General features: G+C 38.7%; 2 protein-coding genes, 2 long non-coding RNA genes and 1 pseudogene across 13 annotated transcripts in view; 2 read left to right on the forward strand and 3 right to left on the reverse strand.

Annotated features, from left to right (window-relative positions):
* The window catches only part of LOC126619271 (NAC domain-containing protein 41-like), a 31,664-nt gene extending 18,793 nt beyond the window's left edge, over positions 1-12,871 (reverse strand). The window contains exons 1-4 of one of the 9 annotated variants that reach the window (XM_050287589.1): positions 11,412-12,542; positions 11,088-11,155; positions 9,742-9,824; positions 6,853-9,595 (exon numbers count right to left, since the gene is read on the reverse strand). In XM_050287589.1, coding sequence (XP_050143546.1) covers positions 9,544-9,595; positions 9,742-9,824; positions 11,088-11,155; positions 11,412-12,435 — 1,227 coding nt within the window. In that variant the 5' untranslated portion in view covers positions 12,436-12,542 and the 3' untranslated portion in view covers positions 6,853-9,543. Of the gene's footprint in view, positions 1-6,505; positions 9,596-9,741; positions 9,825-11,087; positions 11,156-11,244; positions 12,543-12,567 lie in introns of those variants that run through there. The other 8 variants (XR_007622010.1, XR_007622008.1, XR_007622007.1 and 5 more) reach the window with 8 other exon arrangements.
* On the reverse strand, positions 264-1,694 carry LOC126619280 (uncharacterized). Its single transcript, XR_007622014.1, has 2 exons — positions 1,328-1,694; positions 264-1,101 (listed from the first exon to the last, which is right to left on the reverse strand). It is a non-coding gene; the product is annotated as an uncharacterized LOC126619280 (long non-coding RNA).
* The window catches only part of LOC126619267 (MDIS1-interacting receptor like kinase 2-like), a 43,070-nt pseudogene continuing 29,338 nt past the window's right edge, over positions 2,435-16,166 (forward strand).
* Positions 3,556-4,600, reverse strand: LOC126619282 (uncharacterized). The gene is made up of 3 exons (XR_007622016.1): positions 4,484-4,600; positions 3,989-4,051; positions 3,556-3,700 (listed from the first exon to the last, which is right to left on the reverse strand). It is a non-coding gene; the product is annotated as an uncharacterized LOC126619282 (long non-coding RNA).
* On the forward strand, positions 3,801-6,341 carry LOC126619270 (MDIS1-interacting receptor like kinase 2-like). 2 transcript variants are annotated; one of them, XM_050287587.1, is made up of 3 exons: positions 3,801-3,907; positions 4,556-5,687; positions 5,781-6,341. In XM_050287587.1, the coding sequence occupies exons 2-3, from the start codon at positions 4,631-4,633 to the stop codon at positions 6,149-6,151; spliced, it is 1,428 nt and encodes a 475-aa protein (XP_050143544.1). In that variant the 5' UTR covers positions 3,801-3,907; positions 4,556-4,630; the 3' UTR covers positions 6,152-6,341. The 2 variants fall into 2 exon arrangements, with proteins under 2 accessions (XP_050143544.1, XP_050143543.1); XM_050287586.1 differs by having other exon boundaries at positions 3,802-4,123.

Consider the following 16,166-nt stretch of genomic DNA (forward strand, 5'->3'; position numbering starts at 1 on the left):
TTCCATTTTTCTTGAGTAAGAGAAGAAGCTTTAATTTGGGTTTACAATTTTTCCCTTTGTAGATTTTCAAAGTAGGACCAAGCTTTAAAAAGGCACTTCAGGTTCTGGAATTATTATTATTATTATTTTTATTTTATTTATTTTTTATTATTCTTTGTTATATCAGGTTCTAAATTGCGCATACCATTTCTGTAAATTAGAGAAAATTAAGCACGATCTCGCTTATATACATATTGTTATTTTAAGAAACAATTTTGTTCGTCTTTTCTATAATAAGAACAGCAATTTACTTTTGGGTTTCGTTCTTAACTGATTTCTGAATTTATGCCCAAGTCTAATCTACTCCAAAGACAGGCTGAGCAAAAGGAGGAACGTTTAATCAGGTATGTGTACTATGTGTTTTATTCGTTCTTAACTTCATTGTTGGTTTCTGTACTATTTTTCTGTGTCTAAAAATTTGAAATAAATATGATCCATTCACTATTGATTCTCATTCCAAGTTTTTTCCACATAAAATAAAATAACAAATAAATATTTTGTTTCCCTTCTTCTACTTTGTTCTTTTGCAGCAAAACAAGCATGATTTTGTTGGTACTGCTTATTTAGTGAAGCAACGGTTTCATATTGTGAATTGTTTTGCGTGTTTATCACTTTATTCTTTATGGTTTCAATTTCCTAAATGAAGTTTGACATGTATGGAATTTCACAATTTACAACCATAAACTTCATTTCTCCCATGGACCTTTTTTGTTCCTTATTGTTGATAGAGTTGTAAATAAATTTGCACATGTATGTAAATAGTATTGTCTACTGTATATACGTATATATATAATTTTTTTTTAGAATATCTATGTGTTATACAATTTTCATTCCCGCAGCAACGCGCGGGCATCCTTGCTAGTATGTACTAAAACTCAATTCGGTAGCACAATAAAGAACAAAGAAAAAGTCACTTATTATAAATCACATGCTTTGCTTATGTTTGAGCAGCTTCGGGAATCGATGGTTTTCATATCTTGCAAATTCGGACTCTTAACTTCGCTAGCTTTATATACGGATATAATTTATCGATAGAAGTTAGAGCTATATTTTTCATTTACCCTGGTCAAACAAAGCATAAGTTTTTAAATTTCTCTTTCGTTCTTTATTTATTATTTCCTATTTTCTCTACTCTAATTTAAACATCAAATTCATCCAAAAACAAATTTTTTTAATAATTATTTCCTATTTTCTGCGCTCTAAATTAAACATCAAATTTACCCAAGAACAAAAAATAAGCAAAAATAAGTGGAAAAAGAAAAAGAAAAAGAAAAGAAGAACGACATACCTAAAGTAGAACCAACGCGAAAATGGCAACACAACACCTGGGAAAAACGAACAACATCGTTTCCTGAAAATACAAAACAGAACCAAATCATGCACCCATAATAACAATGACGACACACAAACGAAAAAAAGACGAATCGCCGTTTGCTAAAACGCGAAAGAAAGAAGCAGAAAAAGCAAAGGAAAAATTGAGGAAAGAAAGATATAAAAATGAAAGAAAAAGGAAGAAGCCCTCTCAGCAGAAAGTCCCCCGATGATCAACACGTGGAAGACAAAAAGCAGAGCAAAACCAAAAAAATAAAATAACCAAAGGCAAGGTGGAAGACAGCGGGGCTTCTCACAATTTTTAATATTTGTTTTCCATGCATTAAAAAAAAATTATAATTTTTTATTGTGTTATGTGCCACAAACCTGGATTAACTTATTTTTTTAAATATTTGTTGTCAGTTTTTTTATTATTAATTTATCTTTCTTTGTGCCCGCACTCTGCATTCAAATTTTTTTATAATATTTTATTGTGTTCCATGCCACCTACTGCAGGAGACTCGGCGTGGAAGACAAAAAGCCGAGCAAAATAAAAAAATAAAATAATCAAAAGGCAAAGGAATGGAGACTGGTGGGTTTCTCACAATTTTTAATAATTATTTTGTCCATGCATTCAATTTTTTTATAATTTTTTATTGTGTTGTGCGTCAGAAACCATGTTGCCTAATTTAAGTCATATTTTTTAAATAATTTTTTTGTCAGTTTTTTAATTAATTATTTTATCTTTCTTTGTGCCACAACTTGACGATCATAGACACAACATGGGCAATACAGGTAATTTACTGTGTGAAGCAGGCAGCAAAACGGTAATGGAACGAAAAAATCAGGGGCATTTCCGCCCTTTTACTATTTCTGAATAGTGCTAAAACTCAACCGGGTTTTAGTATATATAATTTGTGTATTCAATTTCTTTTAAATTTTTTAGAGCTAAATAGTCATTTCATGTTAAGATACATGAGTGATTTAATAATATATATTTATGTGAAGTGTATTTAACAGTATGTGGGGTACTAATAAAAAAACCTTTTACCATTACCATCGTCAATCTTCAAACATAGTTCTGTGGTCCAATTACAGATCCATGTTTACTATTCTACAAATCAGGACATGGAATTAGAGTGGTCATATTGAAGACTAATAATATTCAAAAATTCCAAGCGTCAACTCCACGCTTGTCGGGAAGATTAGACCGGGTCAGTCAACATTGGCACCATACAGCTCTTGGTTGAGTAGAAAATCCTTTCAGAAATTCCAAGCGTAAAGAAAGGATTAGAATCTCTGCACCTCCAAAGTTGTTACTAGCTCCCATATTTATTTCTGACGCATACAAACTGGCGAAGAAAAACAGATCATACTGCAACCCAAAACCATGACATTTCTTTATATGCTCCTGCTGCTGTCCGCATTCCCACTGATCAAAACGACATCAATATCTCCAAGAAAACAAGCAGAATCGCTCGTCAAATGGAAGGACGACTGGTCTTCTTCATCATCATCATCGCCACCTTCGCTACTCAATTCATGGTCCCTCACCAACCTCAACAGCCTCTGCAACTGGACTGCCATTTCCTGCTCCAAAACCAGAACAGTCTCCAAAATAGACCTCTCCGATATGCAAATTATCGGAACACTGTCCCTTTTCGACTTTCCCTTATTTCCAAGTCTCACCCACTTCAATCTAAATGGCAACAATTTCGAAGGGCGTATACCGCATGCCATTGGAAATCTCTCCAGGCTCACATCTTTGGACTTGGGCAACAACTTTTTTTATCATCAAATTCCATCTGAGATTGACCAGAAGGTATGGTACATGTACCTTCGATTAAACAATTTTATCTATACTGATCAAGATTGGTCAGAATTTGCAGGCATGCCTTCATTGACCTACCTTGCTATGTCTATGCAGGGTGATAATCTAGATCCATCAGAATTCCTAGAATTTATATCTCAATGCCGGAACTTGACATTCCTCGACTTGTCTCTAATGAATTTGAATGGCCAAATTCCACCTTCGATAGGCCAACTCAGGGAGCTCCAGTACCTTGATCTTTCATACAACTCGTTAAACTCATCAATCCCTTCTGAGCTTGTTCTTTGTACAAACCTCACCCACTTGTCCTTCTCTTCCAATCAACTCAATGGGGAACTGCCTCTTTCCTTGTCCAATCTGAACAATCTGGTCGAATTGGGTTTAGCTAATAACCGATTCTCTGGCACGATTCTGGACAATATAGGTTTGATTTCTGGTCTTCAACGTATTGACCTGAGTATAAATCTTCTGGACGGTAAAATTCCATCCTCTGTAGGCCAACTCAGGGAGCTCCAGTACCTTGATCTTTCATACAACTCCTTAAACTCTTGTATCCCTGTCTCTATAGGCCAACTCAGGGAGCTCCAGTACCTTGATCTTTCAAAAAACTCCTTAAACTCTTCTATCCCTTCTAAGCTTGGTCTTTGTACAAGCCTCACCCACTTGTACCTGGCTTCCAATAAACTCAACGGGGAACTGCCTCTGTCCTTGTCCGATCTGAACATCCTCGTTGAATTGCGTTTAGAAAATAACCGATTCTATGGCAGGATTCCACCTTCGATAGGCCAACTCAGGGAGCTCCAGTACCTTGATCTTTCAAACAACTTCTTAGACTCTTCTATCCCTTCTGAGCTTGGTCTTTGTACAAACCTCACCCACTTGTCCCTGGCTTCCAATAAACTCAACGGGGAACTGCCTCTGTCTTTGTCCAATCTAAACAACCTCGTCGAATTGGGTTTAGCTAATAACCGATTCTCTGGCACGATTCCAGACAATATAGGTTTGATTTCTGCTCTTCAACATATTGACCTGAGTATAAATCTTCTGGAAGGGAAAATTCCATCCTTTGTACGCCAACTCAGGGAGCTCCAGTACCTTGATCTTTCAAACAACTCCTTAAACTCATCAATCCCTCTCTCTATAGGCCAACTCAGGGAGCTCCAGTACCTTGATCTTTCAAACAACTCCTTAAACTCATCAATCCCTCTCTCTATAGGCCAACTCAGGGAGCTCCAGTACCTTGATCTTTCATACAACTCCTTAAACTTGTCAATCCCTTCTGAACTTGGTCTTTGTACAAACCTCACCCGCTTGTCCTTGTCTTCCAATAAACTCAACGGGGAACTGCCTCTGTCCTTGTCCAATCTGAACAACCTCATCGAATTGGGTTTAGATAATAATCTATTTACTGGTCAAATCCTTCCTTCTGTGGTCTCCAATTGGACTAAAATGGTCTCTTTGCAACTTCAGTCCAATGAACTCAGTGGGGAGATTCCTCAGAATCTAGGCAATTTATCTCAGCTTCGGCTGCTCGATTTGTCGCACAACCATCTTTCGGGGCAAATCCCATCATTTGTCAACATGTTATATCCTTTTCCCTATAATTTTTCTTATAACAACTTGACTGGCCCAATCCAAGGCGATTTAACATGGGCACCAGCAAATGCTTTTGTTGGAAACTCAGGCTTGTGTGGGCATGTAGAAGGACTAGACGGTATACCCACTTGCCCCAAAAGAAATTCCGAAAAGAATAACAAAAATTCTGAAAAGAGTAACAAAGGAGCTCTAATTGTTATCCTTGTGCCTGTTTGTGGTTTATTAATGGTTACAACTGTCATTGGTCTTATGTTCCGTAAAAAATCCAGTCTCGTTTTGAACAAAGTCAACACTTCTGAAAACTTTGAGAGTTTGGAGTCAATGATATTGCAAGAGGAAGTAAAGTTTACGTTTGCGGAAGTTGTGAAGGCTGTAGATGACTTTCATGACAAGTACTGCATTGGGACAGGAGGGTTTGGAAGGGTTTACAAGGCAGAGTTGCAATCAGGCCAAATTGTTGCAGTTAAAAGGCTTAACATGTCAGACTCTAATGATATTCCAGCAATTAATCTCCATAGCTTTCAGAATGAAATCCGAACTTTGACAAGCATCCGGCACCGGAACATCATAAGGCTCTATGGCTTCTGTTCAAGAAGGGGGGGTTGCATATTCCTGCTATATGAATACTTAGAGAGAGGAAGCTTGGGAAAAGCTTTGTATGGAGTTGAAGGTGTTAATGAACTTGGCTGGGCTACTAGAGTCAAAATTGTGCAAGGACTTGCTCATGCACTTTCTTACTTACACCATGATTGCTCTCCACCAATTGTGCACCGTGACATAACCGTCAACAATGTATTGCTTGAGTCTGATTTCGAGGTTCGTCTCTCAGATTTCGGAATAGCCAGGTTGTTGAGTACTGATTCATCCAACTGGACAAGTATTGCTGGTTCATTTGGCTACATAGCACCGGGTAATGTAAACTTAATTTGTACATTTATGGTTTATCTTTTTGCTTATTGGGATATGTTTTAAGGTAGCCAGTTTTGTTTTTATTGATGTGCAGAGCTTGCATACACTATGCGAGTCACGGATAAATGTGATGTATATAGCTTTGGAGTGGTGGCGCTCGAAGTCATGATGGGAAGGCACCCAGGGGATATGCTAGAGTCCCAGCTACAAGAATCATCAAAATCAAGGAGGGACAATGTAGAATTGCTCCTGAAAGATTTGTTAGACCAAAGGTTGGAGCCGCCAACCAATGAATCTGCAAAGTCAGTGGTGCTTGTAGTGACAATGGCCTTGGCCTGTATACGAACGCGTCCTGCTTCCAGACCCACTATGTTATTTGCGGCACAAAAACTGTCAGCTCAAACCCTGCCTTGCCTTCCCGAACCATTTGGTATGTTGACAATCAACAAGCTAATGGCACTATAAAAAATAAAACAAAATAAAATAGAAGACAAAGGCGAATAGCTCAAACTTCCCTTTTGTATCCCTGCCATGCGCAATTCCATCTAATTTCTCATGTAATACATCTTCACTACCGTAATTACTCATCTGTATTATTTGTCGAATGTGGATTAATGTGTGAATTTTCTTAATCGTAATTGCATTAAACCGATAATCCATAATGTGTGAATTTTCTTAATCGTAATTGCATTGAATTATGGATTTGTGTCCTTCCTCTAGTTCAAAGAGCTACCCTAAAAAATTGAACCTACATGGATAATTTTCGCCCTGGATTACTTTGAAAGCAAACACATATGGAACTACAGGATGCTATCTGACCTTGCATCTTTGAACCATGTCGCGCATCGAAGTACATTTGATCTTCCAGGCATTCTTAAACTTTTCCGCTATGTCGAATATAGGTTTGTGCCTTTCCTCTCTAAATCTGCAACAGCCAGAACTGCTTTCACATTCACACTACAGCACAATAGAAGACACTTTGACACGACAATATGTTAAATTAGCAAATGGGGAAGTGGTGGAATAACACCGTAGTATTATGAGCAAGTCTCGGGTGTCAAGGCCACGGGGGAGGTCCCTGTGGCTTTGGAACCACCCACATAATGATAAACAAGCGTGGCTGCTGTGCCTCAATCCAACACTGGCCAGTACAGCAAATCTATAGCTTCTGTGCTTTAAACCAAATCCCATCAGGAGTTGTTCTCATAGTCTTTGAATTATAATTGTAACTCTTATAGTTTAATCGTTGTCCTACACGGATTCATCAAACCAAAAGCACATATGGATTGGAGACATGGGGAGACAGTATGGTATCTGCTTACTGGTTGACTTGCTTTAAACGATTTTTGAGCTGAAAATTTCTCGCAAAACTAATAAACAAGAACAGAGAATGCAGCAAATAAGTTGACTCTGCAGAAGTTGCTGAAAGAGCAAAAATAGCCGGATGAGATGTGACCCCTTATCGCGTTGGACTTCAATTGTCAGGTGATACTTTCAGGCCACGCTTTGCCTTAAACCAACTGCATATGATTGTTAAAAGACTGACCAAGACTGTTATAAGAGTCCAGATTTTCACTTTGTGGTTCATTCAACTACGCAATGAGAAACGTTCTACAATCGAACTAACAAAGAGATGCATGCAGTGAGAAATCATCTTCGTTGAATTCTGAATCAACTCCCTCATGTCCATCAAACTCAGCAAGGCCCATGAACATCTCAATTGGAACTTCTTTTGATGCAATATCTACTTCTATGCATTCATTAACCACACCAACTGGTTCATTGACATGAACTTTCCATTTTCGGGTTCTACAGCATAATATTTGGTATCTAAAGGTACAATTTTCTCACAACCTTTGGTTGCCCTGCTCAATCTTGAAGGCAAAGTATTAGTCCGCCAGACACCCTTGTATTTTTGCTTCAATTTCATAATCTTCGATGCTGCTGATCCTGAAGACTAGTCTTACCCCCTGCCCTTCTTCGACATCCATGTTCCTATCATGGTGTTTTGACGGAATTGAATCTGGTGGAGTTCCAGAAGCTGTTATACCTATGCCCTTCCGAGGTGATATGGAAAAGTAATTCCAGGTCTCTTCTGAATTCCAATCAGTTTTCTGCTCAAATGGCCAGAAAAGCGGTTCATCAGTAGTGGTTAGATCTTCCAAAACTTCAGCCTCAGAAGCATGTTCTGATGAAAAATCACACCCACATGATATTTCAGTTTGTTCTTCACTGGGTGTAGAAACACTAGAAGTAGATAACTGAAAATCATGACTCCAACAACTACTTTTGTAAGATGGGCTGGGAAAATCAGATAGAAAACAATCCGACCTTGAATCTGTACCTGGTGTCAGTTTGTAATCATCTCCATCATGATTCAACAACGAAAAGCGGCAACCTATTCTCTCAAAATCTAGAGGAGCTGAAGAGAAACCACAACTTGGGGATCCTTCAGAGGAATTTCCACAAGAAGACTCAGAACCCTCAAAAGAGCATACAAAATATCTCTTGCATTCTAATCCTCCGAACATTTGTGTAAATTCTTATTTACATTGATCAACATCTTCTTCTGTAGATTCGAAAATAGCAGCCGCAGCCTTCTTGTTGTTATCGCATAAAGAACCTGTTTTCGTCACACATAATCTCACGTGTTTGTTTTGAGTACTAATTGATCTTGGTCTGAAACACTCACCTCATCTACGGTCAATGCTACACTTGTTCATTGGTGACAAAGAACAAACCCTCTTCATAAAATCACAGCAGCCGTCTGTTCCATTGAATTTCATTTGATGGAAGTCTTGATAACGATCACTGTCACATTAAGATAACACAAAATAAAGGCCAAGACAACCGCCAACTGCCGGAAACAAAAAAAAAAAAGGAAAATTAAACAAGAGTGGAGGCAACGTGAAGAAAGCCTACCAAGATGAGCAAACCCAGAAGATTTCAACTCTGAAATTTTTATGTATAATTACACACCACATAGAGCAGCCAGCAAAGGCGGCAGGTACAACAAGTCAACGCGATGTCGATGAAGGAACAAAATACAAGAAGTCCCTTTGCATTCAACTTTGGGGGGAATGAAATGTAAGTTAACTCAACCAAAAGGCAGCTCTTAAGCAAAACACTCACACTCATTGAGACCAGTATGCTAAATAACTCCCGGGCAAAAGTTGATCAAATTTTCAAGTTAACTAATAGAAATCGAAATCCAACTAATGGGGGAGGGAGGTTCCAACTTAGGGTCTCCTCCAACACTGGGAGGAGCAGTATCACTAGACTAATTGTTTTAATTAGTTGAAATGTTAGTTGAAATTCGGAAATGTTTTAATTATATTTAGGTTGATTTTATCACAGATTTGTACTCTTAATTATGTTTTCAGTATCTGATTTAATCCTTTTTTTCTTATTTTTTATCCTTATTTCTCTTTCTTTTGCTTGGTGTCCATGCAAATTGTTTTTGTGTTTTTATATTTTATGTTTTTAGATGTTCTTTTGACAATCGTGTCATGATTCATTTGCATTTATGTTGTGTGTTTACTAAAATATATTGGATATATTATTTCTGCTACAATCGAATTGACTGTTTTATCTGCAAACCATAGGAAACTGTCCAAAAAAACACATCTGAGGGAGTGCTCGATTGACTTTTTTGTTCATGTTGAGGTAAAACAATAAAATAATTTTCCGATATAAAAAAATACACCTGGAGGAGTGCTAGATTGACTTTTTTTGTTCATCTGTTGTTCTTAGCCCTGTCTCGATCTCATCTGCAACAGAGGCCGCAGCAGCAGGAGATCAAACTCTCCAATCAAGGCCTCCAAATCAAATCTCAAAGATCATCATCATCGTTTCTCTCACTGCCTCTCTATCTGACCCTGCAGTGCAGCAGGGCAGACGCCTAACAAACTGCAAAACCACAATCAACACTTTGAAGAACTCTTCAAAATGAGGTAATTTTAATACCCTCCCCCACTTCATACTGAAAACCGCATACATATACAACATGAAACAACAAATATGCCACAATTTGAAGCATGAAAATGCAAGCATACCTTGCCTGCAGATAATATACTATCGAAGGGAGGAACAGAAAAAGGTAGGTGCATTGGCCCTCCTTGCAATATATACGTCTTGACTGTACATAAATTTGAAGGTCAATAATGTTGAATAAGAAACTAAAATCACAACCTATGAGTGCGATGTTCACCATCATGGTGTACTCTCTTAATACCTGACGTGGAAAACAGGAAATTGATGACCCCTTGCAAATTTTGAATATTTCGATAATTTATATTACTTATTTATCTTTGTGTGTCTCTATGCATGCCAAACGATAACAAACATAAAAATAATAGCAGACACATCAGAAATGCAGTTGAAGGCATTTCTTTCAAATGATCAAAATGACAGTCAAATATGGGCTGTGAGGATTGTCATGCTCTCACAAGTGCGACATACATAATATCAGAAACATGGACAGCTACTGAAACTGAAAACCTAAGAGACAGTAGCTTCAAAAACTAGTCCTACATGATGAAGAAATCTACACCAAAAGAACTGCAAGTACACAGGAAACAGCATGTGAGCTCCGCATCCTACCTCGCACTTAAAGAGATGCAGTTTGTAAAGAAAGAATAAAGTGCTTCAATATTTTAGAATCACGACCATCCTGTTGAGCAGAGAAATTAAAGAACTCATAGGGAATCGACGTGAAAACGAAGTGCTGGTTGTCGACTACCTGACACCCTCCCCCTCCTCCTTTATCCGGGCTTGGGACCGGCAGCGTAAGATAAACTTACACAGGCGGAGTTAGAAAATCAAAGAACAGTAAAAAGAAAATCAGTTATGGACAAGATGTCAAGACCAATAGAACTGTAAAAGCAAAACAGTCCAACAACACAACTGAGGACAACAGCGAGAAACTTGCATTGCTGGTCCAAAACAGAAAGTGACACATCTAATATAGACTAAGGTATGAATACTAAAAATTAAAGAGAGAAAACTTACATTCCACAAAAAATCCATAAAAACAGTGGCAAGAAACATGATAATTGTCCTTATCGTCAACAAAACTATCAACACGTTCACAAACTGACACTGAACACTTAACACACCATGTTACCATCAAAATTCAAGCACAATACACAGAACATGCACACGCTCACAAGCCACATATGCAGAGGGAGTAATTCAAAGGAAAAGAAAACACTAATTTGGTTTTCAAATTTAGTACAGTAATTAAAATCATCAACCTTGAAACCTTTTGTCAATAAAAATAAAAAGAAAGTAAGAAACTTGGGTGGAAAAGAAATGTATTATAAAGCATTCAGTGCATTAAAATTGGAAACGATCCTAGAAGCACATACATAGACATGACTGGGGGAAACGCAGTAGAGACCTGAGGTGCGGCAACATGAAAGGCAGGCAATGGATCAGTACGGCAGAGAAGAAGGCCCAGGTAAACACCTATACCAAATTTCTTAATTAACTAATGAACCAAAAGAAATCAAAGCATATATACTAAGAACGGAAATAAAATATATCCTGATCATAACTGTGCTTCTATATGCACGCCATGGAAATTAGACAGCTGCTGTCACCTCTACATCCCTCTATTGATCATTCACAGAATCGCTCATCCACAAACAGTCTGTCCAGTAATTAAACCCGTCTAACGGTTGGCTGAATTCATCAATTTGAGGCCACTCCTGGGGCAATTTACTTTCAAGCGTTGTCAACCATTCTTTAATGTCTCCACGCACTGCTTCACCATCTAAAGGATATTCCTCGCCGCCCAAGAATACCGGAGAAGAAGGAACATCACTCATCAGTGGCACATATTCATGATCTGAAATATGAGTGGGAATGGGCATCAGATTTCCGTTAATGTAGCTTATGCACCCCAGGTCGTGATTGCTAGTGTCGCCGTCCAAGCATATGGGATAAGAAGGAACATCACTAATCAATATCACACTATCCTGATCAGAGAAATCAGTCGGCTTCGCATTGCCGTTAATGTTGGTTATGCACTCCTGATCCTGATACCTAGTGTCAGTAATCATATTGCTTTCAGTTCCAACAAAAGGCACAACAGCAGGGGTATTGGTGATTACATTCACATTAGAATGTTTTTGTGAACCCGGTTCTTTTCTTGCTCTCTTTCTCTTAATCAGCGGCTTCTCATTCGATACTTCTTTTCTTGCCCTCTTAATCGGTGGCTTCTCATTGAAGTCATGAGTTGGACTTGAGGAATTCATCTTGTTTCCGCATCTAGACCTCGGATTCCTTTTAAGTCGGGAAAGAACGACCTTTGGGCCAGCAACTACATTAGGAAGAAGACTGTACTCTTCTAACAGCCAGCAGCCATTGTTGTTAGAACCCTTGTTGTTATACCTGAAATGCCCTTTATCCGCGATTGGAATTCCGTCCAAACCTAAAACTTTGTCGGAGGATGTTTCGCTCCAAGTGCCTCCGGCTTCGATCTGGCGTTTGCTGCGGCTGTCGCTGTCACTTCTAGAACGCAGCTCATAGAAGAAGAACAAGTCCTGATCGAGTAGGGAATTTCCACCGAATTGCTCCCAAACCACCCAGGGTGGTGTTTGTCCAAAGAGATTGAACTCGTGAACAAACGGGTTGCCCAAGGGCTTTCCCGAGAGGGCTCTATCGCGAAGATAGGAACTGACCAATTCTTGATCAGTAGGATGAAACCGAAAACCCAATGGCATACCGTAATAACCCACCTCCATTGTTAAACGCGATTTCAATTCAATGCAATTCAACACGAAACAAATGCAGCAGCAAAAACCCTAAATTTTTCTTGGGCACAAAATAAAGAAGAGAAAATAAGCGAGAAATTAAAAGATAAGAAAAAGGGAAACCTGGAAGCCGATTTCGCTCGCCCGCCGAGGAGAGCAGCTCGTCGATGTCTCCTGAATCGTCGTCTTCGTCCCCAAACAAGAGCAACTGAAGAGGAATCGATTTCGAGTATTCTGTAATTTAATTCAACCGGAGACTGTTGGAGCACTGAATTCCAATTCTGGTTCAAATTCGAACGCGCAGAGAGAGCGAGAGAGAAAGATCTTGAGAGAGAGATCTAGTGAGAGAGAGAGAGAGAGAGGATTTGAAATTTAAATGGAAGAAAATATGACCGTTTGGTTTGGGAACTGGATGTTAACGTTGCAAACTTGCAGGCTCACCGCTTAAGCGCGGGTTTTTATCACGTGGCATTTTCATATCTATGAAACCCTAAATCCCCAAATTGTGGAATCTAGATTCTTGTCGGATTCTTTGTTTGAGAATCCCGGAGATTCATAAATCATATCACTTCATTTTACATAGTATGGTCACAAATTATTTTAAATATTTTTATTTAAAATTAAATACAAATAATACCTTACAAAAACTGATCGTACAATGTACGATAAACGAACACAATTTTTGATTGGGCTGGGTTCCCTTTATTACTTCTTGGCCCATTTTTATTCTGTTGGGTCCAGTTCTTTTGGTTTTTAGGCGTTCTATTGTCAATTTTTTTAGCTTTTTATATTAGATTAATGAACCCAAACATTTAAGGGTGAATGTTGGATTGAAAGTTTCGATTTCGACACGAAAAAGATTCATTTCGTTTTTTTATTCACATAGCATTGCATGATTGACACTAGAAGTCATAGTCACAATGTACTAATGTCATAGAAATTGCTCAACATGGATATGTTTTGCAATAGGAAATTGCGACTGACTTAGACATAGGAAATCATAAGAAATCACGATTTTTTTTAATTTCCTATGTCCAAGCCACAGTCACGATTTCCTATGGCACTGCATATACATTTTTCATAGAAGTAACAAGATTTTCTCCCAACTATAATGCACCTTTATGTTTTTCCTATCCAAAACTTTGTTGGAGAAGATTTCATAAGAAACACGTTCGGAATCAGTCATTAGCAGATTGATTATTCAAGAAACCGAAACGTAGAGGTCGAAACAAACAGTGATAAACTGAGTACTACTGTTCTCCACGACAACAACGTCTGAAAATTGAAACAAAAACTCAGAGTGTGCTGAAAGAAATGACAAGAACAAAAGTAAGTGCAGTCAGAACTATTGGGAACTTCATGTACATTCATATGTATATTGTCTACATATTTCCTCAAGATTGACAAAAGTACAGAGTAAGACCACCAGCTAGACGAAATAACAGACTGAAAACTATTTTATCCACAACAACAACAACAACAACAAAGCATTTTCCCACTAAGTGGGGTCGGCTATATGAATCTTAGAACGCCATTGCGCTCGGTTCTTTATCACGTCTTCCGTGTAAATAAAAAGACTAAAAACTAATAAACTAACTATGATTAAACCGGAAGTCGGAAAGAAAAAGCTGAAAGGTAACCGTGCTCATCTGAATTCTTGAACTCTACTAGTAGTATAAAAACAAGAGCTGACGCTAATAGCTTGACAACTTGATTCACGCAAGGCGTGTATACTCCGTGTAAAGTCCTCTTCCTCCTGCTCCGTTTCTAGATGATGATGATACTGAGCAAGCAAATCAAGAGAACATGGAGAACCGAGGCCCGTGGCCTTCCAATGTTTCCAACCACAACTGGCAAAATAATGATTTGAGAAGGAGGGAACGGGATGATGGTGATGAGCAGAGTAGTGTGATCAGGTTCAGTAGCTTGATGTACATGATCTTGATTTGGGTCTTCATCATCCTCTCCTCCAATATGATTAAAGAATTCAGTGATCAAGTCCTCCTCATCATCCAACTCTCTTTCATCCGTGGTTCTTGGCCCCTCCTCAATCTCGTGATGATGATGACCGAGATGAGTAGTTAGCCGAGGCACAACAGCTGCCTCGTCTGCAGCAGAGGCCGCAACAGCAGAATCAGGCATTTGATCAACCTCGTCAATTAAGGATCTTAACAGATCATCATCCCAGCAATCATATGCTTCGGTGGTGCTGCTTCAGGACCCCTCGTGATGAAGTAGATCATCGAGCTCCCTAATCGAGTCCTCAATTACCAAAAGACCATCATCCGAATCATGAGTCCTCTGCCTCTTGACCGTATCACCCAAAACCGTAACGGCATCATCGGAATCGGAATCAGGGAAACGCGGACGCTTGAGAGAAGAGACAGTGGGCCTCAAATCTTGACCCATCTCCAACTTCTTCACGAAACACAACACAAACAGAAAAAGCAGTGGGCTTTCTGCGAAAACCAAAACCCTAAGTGGGTAATGTGGAAGAAGAAAAAGCAACACTTTCCAAACACAAGGGCTAATAACGAAGATCAGATAAGAGTGCGACTGAATTGATTATACGGGATTTGGGAATTAGGGTTTCTTGTTACAGTGCTAGACAGACAGAAATTAAAGATACCGAGAAATAAAACAGAAGAAAAGGCAAGAACTGAACCTGGAACTGGGAACAAGTCGTCGATTTTCTTCTCAGAGAAGAGGATCTATTCGTCCCCAAATTTGAATCGAGCTTCCAATTTCAACACAGAGAGAGAGATCAAGCGACAGAGAGAGAGAGAGCAACAAATTTGAATTGGGCTTCAAATTCGGACGCACACAGAGAGAACGCAACAACGCAACACGACCGATTGAGCGACAGAGAGAGAGAGCGCGAGCAGAGAGAGAGAGAGAGCGATCCAGAGAGCCAGTGAGAGAGTGGGATGGGGGTTTTGAAATTTAAAGAGAGGAAAATATGGCCGTTTGGGAATTGGAGCGCTTAAACGCGGGTTTCATCACGTGCCTTTTTCTTTCTGATCTTTGGCGCCTGCGAGTGGGAAGCCCTCCCCAACCCAGCCCAATTGTGTACCGAATGACTAAATTACCCTCGAATTACAAATCACGCAGAATCCGGAGCTCGGGGTATTTTAGTCAAACCAAAAACTCAAAGGATCGCAGAATCGTATCATCGTCTTGGTTACTGAGTTGTTTGTTTGATCCGGAGATGTGAGAAGTGTGGCGTTTGGGAGTACGCGATGTGAGTAAGGTGTTCGAGAAAATTTTGAAATCGATAGACGTAGTCGCTGAATTTGTCCACCATTAATCATTTTGAGTTATTCCGTAAAAAATTCTATTAAATATATATAAAATAACAAAAACACTCTAAATTTAATAAATAATGAGCCAAAATGATTTGATAAAAATTAAGAATATTTTTATCATTTAACCTTATTTGATGAAAATTTTACACGAAATGACCAAAATGATTGATGACGGACAAACTCATAGACCATTTCTATAGATATTAAATCTCAAGGATCGAAGTGATCAGTTATGCTAATCTCAATGACCATTTCGGCTATAAAACTTTAATAAACCACAGAAATCAAAATTGTCAAATTCCTCCTCCGTAATATTTCCACACTCATCTTTATTCCCAACCCATCAAATTTCCTCAGCATTAATATACTTTTTAGCCATGATTTTCTAATAATTTAGTCAAAACGTTTTCCAAATAT

This window comes from Malus sylvestris, chromosome 4, assembly GCF_916048215.2.
Source record: "Malus sylvestris chromosome 4, drMalSylv7.2, whole genome shotgun sequence".
Taxonomy (NCBI): domain Eukaryota; kingdom Viridiplantae; phylum Streptophyta; class Magnoliopsida; order Rosales; family Rosaceae; genus Malus; species Malus sylvestris.